Below are 12,877 nucleotides of genomic sequence, written 5' to 3' on the forward strand. Positions count from 1 at the left end.
GACAGAAATGGAGAAGGATGGGCATAGTAGAGCAGAACAGAATAGGTGGGAATTCATGCACTTGCTGTGACAATGTGTGAAAACAAAATTACACATGACTCAGCAGTGGCTATGGGCCTCCTTAAAAGCTGACTGTGTTTATTTCTGCACCTCTCCTTTAACTGGCGTAGTAAATAAGGAGTTTGAAAAGCAGGCCAAGAGGGAAGTGTCGTTAAATTGTGCACCGGCATGCTTTGTCGGCCTTTGAGAAATCTCGCAGTACACTCAAAGCATGTATCTCTTTTATTGGTGTTTTAACTACACTGCAATCATAGGAAACAGTTATGAAAAAAAGTTAAAATCTTAATGTGACCAGCTCGGGTCACACTGGTGTACCAATCATCCCAACCTTGAAACTGAAGCAGCTGAAGAGTTTGTGATTCATTCTATTCATTCTGAACTTTTTTCCTTAAAAAGCTCATCATCTAAATACCAGTTACAGCTGAGACCTAGAAATAAGAGCTCTCTGCTAGCTTTGGGGTTTACAGGCTTTTCCAAAACTGGGATCAAAATGGTGTTTGGGTTTCTCAGACAGCTCTCCAGCCATGATCTTATTTTCCAAAAGCCCACTGAAGTTATTGTTATGTCTGTGCACTGCATTTTATAAAACAACATTTCATATGTCATTTTTTCTTTATTAAAAAACCCATGCTGGAGCGTTTTTTTCATTGAACTTTGGGAGCTGGGCTGTGGATGACCCGGAGTTTAGTACAGATGATCAGCAGACGCTGAGCTGGGACTTGTTAATTGATGGCCAGCACTCATAACTGGAAGGTTTTAGGTTCAAATCCCAGATGAGACCATGCAGGCGAGCCCTTCAGAGGTCACCTGAACTGTTCCAGTAAATGACCCTGCTGTATGAGTGGAGGCACAGGTAAATCACTCTGGATAACAGCGTGAGCCAAATAAATCAGCTAGTTATAACCTTTGCAACGGCTGGATTTTCTACACACGCCTAAGAATGAATATACATGATGCAGATCTAATTGAAACATTGGAAAAGAGAATCTCACAATTGTTGAATGTGAAGCATCAAAGGAGTGTCTTACCTCATCACCTATTAGGAACTCGTCGTCGATGGTGAAGGTGAGAAGGTCATCGGGACTGATCCACCAGAGGGGTCGGAATATAGGAGTCCCCTCAGCCAGCCACTCAACTGCGTACTTAATTACGAGAGGGATGACGAACTCCTGGTGTCTGGATATATACGATCGGGTGAGATTGAGGACCTGCAATCCAAGAAAAAATGGATGTATTTAAAAACTGATACCAAATCTTAGATTGCTCCAGGAGACATGGAAAGCAGAATGATTTACCTCAGGAAACAGGATCCTGGTGGAATTTCTGGGATCTCAGTGGCTTATTTTGGACGTGTGAAAGTGCAGGGAGTAAATTTTGGGGGATAGAATTAGAACAAGAAAAAAAAATTGAAGTTGGATTTACTTAATCTGCTAGTCATTTTCAATATCCGCTACAAAATGCACACTAACCCCAGACCACACCTCCAACTTGTAATAAGTTATTTAAAACAAAAATGCTAAGGGAAGATTAAGACACTGTACATTCCTCTGAAAGAAGTGGGTTTGGGATTTCATTTGAAGTGCATTTTCAGGCTGAGAAGGAGAAGAAGATATTCTGTTCAGTTTGGCAGAGAAGCAGTTCCAGTGAAGACAAAGACAAAACAGTGTCAGAGACGACTTGGCTGCAAAGGCACAGATCTGTGAATGTGAATGGCCCACCGTCGTCTGACACTGCCACCTGCCTAGCCTCCCCTTAGCATAGAGCAGTCTGCCTCCAACTGAAAACTTCCACATTAAGTGATCTGTAGGTAACAGAAATATTTCATTGTTCACTTCATTTCCAAAAGTCTTGTGCTTAACCAAAAGTTAAACAAGCAGAGACTACTGACACTCATTTTTAAGGTCTAACATGAGCACCTAGAACAAAATTTAAATGACAAAGTCATTTTGCTATTACCTAATAACCTACTGTACAAATGTAGAATATTTATTTTCTGCAGTATGGCTACCTTTATTTTAATGTGTGTTTAATTTAATTGATGAAACACTGTATAAAAATACAGGGCCCCGGGCGAGTGAACTACAGCCAGCTCCTGTTCACAGACATAATGACCTCAGAAAGTGCATTAAATAAAATGCCCTCAAAGTGAATTTCAGATTTGAAACTACAATGCTTTCTCATCTTGAAATAAAAAAACAAAAACATCGGGGATCTGTTAAAACTGTTGAGGGGGAGAGGGGGCAGGCCACTAAGCCGAGGTCTCCGTCTTAAGTTATCTTTGTTTGTGTGTATCTGTCCAAACCTGCTGACTCCCAGCAAATGTGTGGGATTTGTGTGCCTCACACCAGGAAGTCCTGGCGACAGGACTGGTCTGCAACCAACACATGCTTTGTTTATGTGGCCCTTAAACAGGTTGGAAAACAGAGCCGGGAGGGTAAGACACCTCCAACACATGATCCGCGGCTTATATATAGCAGCTCTGTGGGCATGTCAGTTCCAGGCATACCTGAGGTAGCCCTGACCCTGGAAATAGAAACAGGAGCCCAGCAGCCTGGGTAAGCCCTGTACTCGTGTAATCCTGTTGAAAAGAGGTTCACTGCACTGCTACCACAAGGAAAACAGTGTCTATCATTTGTAATAGACCTAATTTGTGTGTTTGCTGATGTAAAACAGGCATACCTTTCCATTGTGTTTGTGTTGATGCATGCCAACCACCTTTTACCATTGTGAATATTGAGTCTTTTGTATTTATTGTGCCACTTTTTACTTCAAATATATACTGTTGATTTTCACCTAAAAAATATAAAATAAGGATTTTTTTAATTGTACAAAAAAAACTAACTGTCTCAGTCACTCTAACTAATTACATTTGATTTAAACACTATTGGGATTTTCATACATACGGTGTTCTCTGAAGTATTAGAACAGCAAAATCCAAACTTAATTTTGCCTTACAGTCAAGCAAATTTGTATTTATGATAATGAAATTAATACAGATGATAAGTAAAATATAATACGTTTTATATTTAGGTAATTTCATGCATATGTTCGATCGTATTTTAACAAAAACATACTTTGTGATTTCAGGTGACCGTAAGTGTTGGCACACAATCACTGCATGAAACAGAGACCCATTGAGCTAACTAAACTCTTTATATAATCATTTGAAATAATGGTTTACCAAGCTATTGCCAATACCATAGTTCTTACCTATTGTTGAAGTGCTTCTCAATTGAATTCTAGTGATTAATATGGCCAGTCTAAGATTTGTTATTTTTTTTCCTGGTGAATTCATTTTTTTTGCATTGGTCATGTTTTGGATCATGTCTTATTACGTGTGAAGTGCCACCCAATAAGTCTGGAGGCGTTTTCATATATATAAGCAGACAAAATGTTTCTGTATACTTCAGAATTAATACTACTGATGTCATCATTAATTATATCATGAATAATGGTAAGGGAACCAGTTCAGAGGTGGCCACGCATGGCCAGACCAAAACATTATCTCCGCCAGGCTTTACAGATGAGGTGGTGTTTATTGGTAGATCTGCAGTTCCTCTGTTTCTTCCAACTTTAACATTTCTATCACTTTGGTAAAGGGTTATCTTGGACTGTGAAGCTTATCAAGAATCTGTCCATTCTATTAGCATCACCAATTTCTGTGCCATGGTTCTGATTTTGATTTTCTTTTGTTTAAGCTCAAAATAGTCTACTCTTACAGAAAGTATTTGGGTTTTCACTTTGACTTTCAACTACTCCAAAACCTGAAGTCAACATTCTCAAGTGTTCCCAGCTTTATGAATGTCTCATTAACTCAACAACAGAATTTGGACAAATAACCACTAGATGACAAAGAGAATATAAACAGATACTGTCCTTAATATTTTAGAGTTTGGCGTTAGCATGCCTGGCTGAGCAAATGACGGACCCGGCCGTAGGTCAAATCTACTGAAACAACCAAAGAGGATTTAAGGAACACCTACCCACCAATACAGAATCCTGCTATGACAGAGATATTGGTGCAGGAGCTTTGTGTGATTGAGTCCGATAGTGTGATTGAGTTGGAGGAACACAGATGTGCGTTGTCTCTTGTACTGAATGAGAACGGCATATAATCCAGACACTGGAACGCTTTTCAGCGCACAGGTGGCGGCAGCGCCACCAGCTGGTGGAGATGGGAATCCTGTGGTGGGCAGAGGAAGGCACTGTGACCCGGTAAAAGTAGCCTGACGTCATCTGCACTGGTGCGGAAGCTCAACAGGAACTGACAGCGAGTTGCACCACAGCTAAGAGAATGAGAACGGATACCGCGTAGAACTCCCCGAAAGAAACAGAAATATCACCTAAAACGATGGTCCTGGGGACAAAGAGGGGTGTGACATGCTTGCGAGGCCACGGGTGGAGGCGTGTGGGGGGAGGATAAAATCCAGAGCCAGCACCGCACCAGCTGGACACTTCCAATTGAAAAACGTCTTCGGGAAGAAACTCAAAATAAGATTCTTGATATTTAATTTCCATATGGCTCACCTTATAAGAACCAGTTCATGCTTGCATTTATTTTATAATTCAGCCAGTTAAAACGTTAATCCATGCTAGTTCAACCCTTAGGACTCTTGACAGCCCCAAGTTATGACTACTGATAAGAGCTCTGAAACATAACAATAGCACCAAAGTCTCTCGGAACAAAAGAACAATATTTCACAGTGCTAACATACACAGCACATCATCTATTTATTTTGCTTGTAGCAAAAATCTGGGTCAGAAGGCCAGGGCTTACAAGCTGAACTGGAAAAAGGTTAGTCTTTTCACCCTGTCACTCTTCTGTCAGTTTAAAAATGGAAACCTTAATTGTCATAATAAAGTCTTTTTCCAAGCCTATCCTCAAATTCATTATCATTCCTGCTAGAGTGCCTCTCATTATTCCTGCGATTGACGATCATAAATTTAAAACAAAACCTAATGCAAAACAGATGGTAGCTTAACCACAGGTGATGTTGGGTGAAGGCCAAGCAATTACTTGAGAACGGGCTGGAAAAAGTGCACCCCCAGAAGATCCTTTACTCAGAAACCTGAGCTGTCTTCCACGAATTTAAACATATCAATATCTTAAAATAGATATATATTTTTCTAACTTTGGCTCCTGAGCATTTTTTTTTTCATTTTGCACTTATAATTCTTTCCAGTACAAACAAAGATCATATTCCAGTTACACAAGCAAGCAAAAAGGGAGACAGTTTTGTTACAACGCACAAGACCATCTTTAACCTTGATGTAAAAACAACTTACTATCGTAACCCACACAGACAAAACATTAGTTGTTCCAAAGAGAAAACTAATTGTTTCAAAAGAGAAAATACACAACAAACACCAGTCACCATATCAAGAAGGAATGAGACCTGCAGGTAAATGTAAACTTGCAAGTTTAACTTTAAATGTCAATGTAGAGCTCAGTGTTTTTAAGCATTCATTCCTTCCAATGACACAAACTGTGCTGAACTTACTGTTTTTTTCCAGGTCTCTGTTTGTATTACAATTACTGTATGTGGAGAACAAAATATCTTAACTTCTTGTATATCTTCACTCAATGTGTATGTATATAAAAAGCCAGAAAATGTAGAATTCTTAAATCTTAAAAGTATAGTTATGGCCTTGTGTGTTACACTGCTATTCTGAATGTTCACTCTATTAATGGGCATCAGGTGTACTCTTCCACAAACAATAGCCACATGGGATATTCATTTCAGTAAAACAGCGTGGTAAACACACAGCTTAGTGGAATTGTCTAACAGCTGATAAGACTAAAGGGTAGAATAACACTCAAACGCGGTAGATCACTGCTTATAAAAACATATAAAGGATTTCTCCCACAAAAAAAAGTATCAAGAGGAGAGAAATACATTCAATGCAGTGAAAAGAGATTTGAATCCAAATAAATTTCAAATGTGAAAATTCAGCTCAGGAAAATCATTGGTAAAAGAAACAGAATCTTATTGTTGTGGGGCATATGGTTGTTACTATGGCTACCAATCTAATACCGTTACTGTTGGTATGAAATTCATCTTTTCCATTATCCACATGGTTATACGGTTTAGATGGGGGAAATGCTGGCATGCTTTTATCACTCTGGAGCTCACATCTATTACTGCTATCAATACTAGCATGGTGTGGAAATACAGTTTTTGTATTGTATTTTGTAATACAAAAAATATACACTAACTGCTAAATAGCTGTGAATGCTAATGCTAATTCACGGAAATGTATCCTATATCACCTCCTTCATTTCTGAACAAAGGAACAAAAGTGAGAACAAAGTGAAGGAGAAAAGGACTGTATACCCTGTATCTACTGGCAGTGGATGACTTCCACTGCTATCCATTTTCTAACCACTTCACTGAATTCAGGGTCATGGCGGCGCTAAAGCCTACCCCAGCGAGCAATGGGCGCAGGGCGGGGTACAATCTAGATGGGACGCCAGCCCACCTCAGGCCACAACAACACTTTCACATGCTGGGGAATGATCAAAAACAGAGCTGCAACATCTAATGTTTTTTTTTTTATAGATCCAGGGAAGATGAACTCATACAAAAAAACGTAGAGGTCAGTGGATACTCTTTTTATAATAAGAGGAGGTAGTGAGGAGGATAGTGATATGTGAGGCACATACCCTGTCTTCTCCGCAGACCCAGGGCGGGGTGTGAAAGGAGATAACAGGAAGGAAGGCGGCTATCTCCAACCAGCGGATATAGAGTTCTTCGTCTGTTACAAACTCGTTGGACAGAGATCCTCCTGGAACAGAGAGAACACGTAGAGATGGACTACAGGTCTGGGCTTCTGTGATATTATGTTGTTTTTTTTTCTCTCTCTGACAGAATGTGTCCAAAAACCTTAAAATGTTATCCTAAGAGCAACAGTTTATTCAAACAGGAAAAGGGAGGTAACGTCAGTTTGAAATTACACGAACAATATTCATGGAGAAATTGAATTATTACCATAGATTCTGTAGACTTGGCACATGACTTTTGAGCACCTGCGTCCAATTGTGTTTAAATGTTGAGAGGCTCTGTGTTCTGTTTGGGAGGGCATGATACTTACTGGGTTTCGGAAAATTAATACAGGTTTTGACCAGCAGGGACATATCTCGTTGCCTGAACTTTCTTTTCACAACATTTTTTCATGAAACATTTTAATTAAACAAACATAAATGGTTTAGAAATAGAATATTGAATACGTTTTGGAATGGTAAGTGTTTGGAAGAGTTATCGTCTCTGGTGTTCTTTGATTTCTGACAGCCTAGTCGAAGAATCCAGCTAAATTCCCCTTCCTCTAAGTACAGACACTGAAACAGCCACCTTGGGCAGAACTCCCGCCATACAACATCTGAGTCAGGGACCAGCAGGATACTGCAGCGTGGTCACTTGATTATTCCTTATCTTTCTTATACTGTATTATGTTAACATTTATTTTACCTTCAACATGAGCCCCTTCAAACGTCTCACATACTTTCTGTTCCTTAAAAGTTCATATACTACTTTTTGCGTTTTGAAAATTAAATAAAGAAAAATAAATGTAATGTAAAGCAAAGAGAAAAATTTATATCGGGAAAGAAATAGGAATGGGAAATTGGGAAATGGGAAAATTTCTATTTTTGTAAGTTTTCTGAGTGCACTTTACCTTAATTATACATTAAAACAAAATAATCAACTCCTAAAACTGTGCCAATGCAGACAAATAAAATGCATCTGAAATGTCAAAATATCAAAAACTGTATGTTACTACAGGTGCAAAGCTCATAATGTGTTTAAAAACTAAAGATCAAGAGATTTTATCTAATTAATGATTGAATATCAAAATACACTGTGAGCTTATACAAAAGATAATGGCAAAAATATGTATTCGTTTTTATATAAATATATACATATTCATGAGTATTTTCCAAAAATACTAATAGAAAAAGCCTCTTCTGTGCCTGTTAGCTTAATAATTATTTTCACCATCTGGGGATCTGTACTCCCCTTGAAAATTAAATCTATTCTGCAACAAGCTCTAAATTTGCTCTAAATTCTCACCTTCTTCAGCAAACTGCTAAACCCCCAAATCAGGTGAAATTTTAATAATTATCACTTTGTACAAAATACTTTTAGAGCATTATTGTGGCTTCACTGTGAAATTATTGTGGCTTCACTGTCTTTAAAAAAAGACAAGGTTTTAAACGTTCTATTCATCTGTTACAATATGTATTATACTGCAGGTGGGCTTGTGGGAGGGGCTTGACTATCTCCTGAGATGGAGTCTTGGACAGCTAGTTTAGTCCAAATTGGGTGCTTTTTATAATAAAAAAAAATTCTTGTTGATTCCAGATTTAAGGTAAAAAGTAAAGCAAATTGAAGTAGGTCGTACTTAGATAATAAGCTAATTATCGTAATAAAACTTAGCATGCACACTGCCTCACTCTTCATACCTGACCGTGCAAAATTCAGAATTTAAAATCTCCCAAATCTACACAGAGCAATGACTGTGAAAGGAGCAGATCTGGTCTGCTTTGCTTAGATAGCAGCAGAGTTGGGTTGTGAATATGCAAGGAATGGCTGGAAAAGAGTCAGTAAAGAAAACTGAATCAAGCCCTTTTTTTGCCAGGCTGCTTAAGATGATGTGACTGTTTCATGTTATGGATATCCTCAAGATTTATTTTCCTACTAAAGTCTCAGAGGACAAGGGATGTGAGCTAGAGTATTACCTACTGCATCAGGAATGAAGAAGTTGTATCCCAGAAGACTGTAGTGCAGAATGGAAGGAATAATCCCCTTTATACCCGAGTAGCTCCAGTCGGCCTGCAGTGGTGTCATCTGGACAAATAGAGGCAAGTGGCTTGATCTGTTAAGACAGGAAAAGAAAGTACTTTTGTCATTTATTTGAACGATTCCCTCATCTTTATTTACACTCCAGCCCCACAGGGGAAGAAATACAGAAGCAATTATGGAACAAGTGTTACTGAGGGGTGTCTTTTAAAGGCTGTGCGTTGTTTTATAGCTATTTCCTTCCTGCCCAGACCTTACAAAAGTCAGCAGCTGGAAATATCACATCAGTGTAAAAACCCAGGTCACTGTGAAGTTAAATGAAGGAACGTTTCCAGATGGTAAACGGGTGAAGTCCATACCTGTGTCAGAATGACCATTGAGCCACAGTTCATCCTGGTTTCTATGACTTTAAGTGGACAAGAGAGCATGTGACACCCCCCCCGTGGATGGAATGCCAGTCCAATGCAGGGAAAAACTGTGTTAATTAATAATGTGTATTAATAGTTATTTCATTTTATAGTTTTATAACAAAGTTTTGGTCAGAAGGGTAGAGTCTAATCCCTACTATCTATCGTCTACTTCTACTCTCCTGTGTATATATACATCTCAATTTCTGGACTTCACTTCGTGCATTTCTTTCACAACCCTCTCACCACCCCATCTATACCCTTTTAGCTGCTCCCTGGCTCATTCCTAACGAAACTGAGGGTGGGATTGGTCAACATTATCCTCACAGTCAGGCTCTCCACTGAGCAACGTACACCAAATAACTTCTAATATATTAGTCACTCTGTTACATTCATCAGGGATCTAACTGAACTACTGAATAAGTTGTAGGGAAGAGAGGCTCATAGAAAAGTAATGAGGTGGGGAGCCCAACAATGTTCCTCACAGAGACAAACCCTGCGGGGACAATTTAGAGTTACCAGACCTGAATTGCATATCCTTCAGACATGGAATTACTGCTAAAGTTACCCCATTAATCTGAGTTTTCAAAGATTATTGCTTCTGATTTAGTGAAAGGAAATAAAGATAAATGGTACCAACAACAGAGCCAAGGAAAATAAAAATATGTTTTTCACGTAAGAAGGATTTTAAACAGGTTTTTATCCAGGGAGACAAACTGTGAAGCATATTTTGCACAGGGCAACTTTACACGAGTAGATTCTGGATAAACATGATTTACAATGTTAATCTCAAATTCAGGAGATTGAACTGTCCTGTAAACTGTATTTGAATGTTAGTGGAAGGATTCTATTTCTCTTATTTAGTTTACGGTAATCTTAAAGGATATGTCATATGGTGAAAGTATCTTTGGCTGTTTCCCATTAGATACTAGTATACATAAAAAGATACAGGATTTTAAATAGGTTTTATCCAGGGAGATAACTGCGAAGACAAATTCTGCTGTCTGGAAACTGCAGCAATATCAAATTTAATATCCTGCTAAATTTGCCGCACCATCCTCAAATATCGTAGAACCATTTTTTAAACTCTTCAGTATTTTATGACTTGAATATGGAATGCATAGCAAATGTAAGATTATCAATTAACAAGACATACAAAGGAAAGAAAAACATAAAAAATTTAGCAAGACATACAGTACTAACCACTTTTCTAGATACACATTTGGAGCAAAACAAAATCCTTTTTACACCCTCATCAATACTAGCAGATATGCTAGTTTGGGGGTAAATTAAGAATTTTGATGAAATAAAGACTTGTCTAATGTCTTTGGATATTTTGTGACCACGGGCCAAATGTTAATACCCCTCACAAGAATCTCCTGCAGACTTTGGAAAGTGCCGCTCTCTACACGCACCTTGTACCTGCTGTGACGATTGAAGAGTCTCCTATCCGGGCCCCAACAGCAGCAAACAGGCCGATGTATTCATCACCCGCCAGGGTTTTTGGAGGGGCCATTGCCTGTTCTGCAAAGGGGTTCCCCTCCCCTCCCTCCAAAGTGATGTACTCCACCCCCAGCCTAGACTGCAGGCTGCTCACCCGGTCCACGAACCAGCTGACCGCAGCATGGTTTGTGATGTTCAGCTTCACAGAAAACTTGCCCTTCCATTTTGTTAAGAGGGGAGCCTGAGAAGGGAAGCCGAGGAAGAAAGTCAGCGCAGAGTCAAAATCGTTTTAAGTTTCCAAGACTACAGCGAATGACACTCTTTTTACAGAAAACATGATAAATGAGTTACCACACAATATATTGCCTAGGACAGAGTACCTCAGGCTCTTCTGCTGGTGGTTGCAGGTATATGTCCATTTTTAAAACTGATTAAGACAGGATCTACCCTTATAATATTGCAGTGGGAACCATTACAAAGTTCCAGACGGCATGCGTGTTTGGATTTCAGCACTAAATCAACAGTTTTAGGTCCACCTGGGTTCTATAACCCACAAGACCAAAAGAACACCTTGTTAGACACTCTGTCATGGGAGAACCTAGGCCAGGGTAGTCTTCTTGGCATCTGGGAAGACATAACCAGGAAGTTAAAAAGAGAACGGTAACAATAAGAAACTTTACCTGATAGGAGTGTGACTTAGAGGGAAGACTGAGCCAGAAGCTCTCAGTGCCATCCTGTAAAGACACCTGGAATGGGCGAGTGTCCACACCCATGTACGGAGAAAGAGTAATGGAAATGTTCAGAAGTTTGACAAGAGAGAGATCCTTCGTCTCTTGTGAAGACATTTCTTTCCTGCCGTAGAGAGATTCGTGGTCCTGCTATGAAACAAGACAAAGAAATGGAGAGACAGGATGCATCAATGAGGAATAACATGAACAACTGAAGTGCTTCACAAATGATTAGGTACCTGTTTATACAGGATAATATGTATGGACCCGTTAACAGGGTTACATAAGGGTTAGGTTCTTCAAGTCTTTACACAACCCAAACCCTATGTAAGTCAGGAGCGACCCTTTCTTAGCCATTATGTGAACACATATAGAAAATTAACATGATGTTACAGTGGTGCAGTAGTGAGCACTGCTACTGTACCTCACAGCACTGGGGTCCTAGTTTCAATCCCCGAGCTGGGATTCGATCCGTGTACGGCTTGAATATTCTCCCAGTGTTTGCATAGAACATGGTGCTGTGCTTTCCTCCTACAGTCCGAAGATTTCTGTGAGATTTAGCCCTAGGATGAGCGCGTGCATGTCTGTTTGTGCCGTGTGATGGACAGGTGTCTTGTCCAGAGTGAATCCTGCCTTGCTTACTGGGATAGGCTCCAGCTCCCCCATGAGCCTGAATTGGTTAGAAAATCAATATGTGGATGGATACTGTAGTGATCTGTGTCTGGAAGTGAGGAAGGATGAACAGGAGAGCAGTACTGCAGGCCCACCAGAGCTTTTATTTCCTTAAATTGTTTTAACAGGTGTGAGCTGATCACAGAGAGAAAGAAAGGAAACTAACAATCACTTTGGTGCTTCTCTGACATGGCTGCAATATGGGTTGCTCAATTTTTTTTCAATAGTACTATAAGCTGGATGTACTGTTTAGTTATAGATTTGCTACATAGAGACTTTGCTACGTGCAGTAGTTTCACTTGAACCCCACAGCTCCTGACCTCAAGTGGCCATGTTGGCTCTACACTGGAAGTCAACTTGAGTATTAAAGAGTTTTTCTATTGGTCTTGGTCAAGGTATCAGCTTTGACAACATGGCTGGGTAGCCTGTTCTAGACTTCCACAACTCTGGTATACTTATTTTGTTGTTTTTTTTTGCCTCTTGTTCTTTCTTTTGACCTCCTCCTACACTTCTGTTAAATAACATTTTCTGGAGCTACAATAAAACATTGCCATTTATCCTCCCCAAAACAACTCCTTTTTTTAAAAAGAGTTTTGGAAATTAATATAATTTAATGATTTACTAGCCTGACATTTTTCCCAATACAAATTTATATGAATTAACAATCTGAGATTTTGTAAATCAAAAATATGCATTCACTTACTCAAATTCACCATTCAAATATTGTAATGCCACTAGGGGTTGTATAGTCGATAGGTGGTATTTTCCTGTG

At 39.3% G+C, this 12,877-nt stretch overlaps 1 protein-coding gene across 3 annotated transcripts in view; it reads right to left on the reverse strand.

Moving 5' to 3' along the window:
- The window catches only part of LOC148645473 (SITS-binding protein), a 42,827-nt gene that overhangs the window by 6,832 nt on the left and 23,118 nt on the right, over positions 1-12,877 (reverse strand). For 2 of the 3 annotated variants that reach the window (XM_088612022.1, XM_088612024.1), the window contains 5 exons: positions 11,386-11,583; positions 10,678-10,946; positions 8,795-8,931; positions 6,725-6,846; positions 1,089-1,268 (listed from right to left, as the gene is read on the reverse strand). In XM_088612022.1, coding sequence (XP_088468148.1) covers positions 1,089-1,268; positions 6,725-6,846; positions 8,795-8,931; positions 10,678-10,946; positions 11,386-11,583 — 906 coding nt within the window. The remainder of the gene's footprint in view (positions 1-1,088; positions 1,269-6,724; positions 6,847-8,794; positions 8,932-10,677; positions 10,947-11,385; positions 11,584-12,877) is intronic. The other variant, XM_088612023.1, reaches the window with a different exon arrangement.

Source organism: Lepisosteus platostomus, chromosome 18 (genome assembly GCF_059453375.1).
Source record: "Lepisosteus platostomus isolate fLepPlt1 chromosome 18, fLepPlt1.hap1, whole genome shotgun sequence".
NCBI classification, from domain to species: domain Eukaryota; kingdom Metazoa; phylum Chordata; class Actinopteri; order Semionotiformes; family Lepisosteidae; genus Lepisosteus; species Lepisosteus platostomus.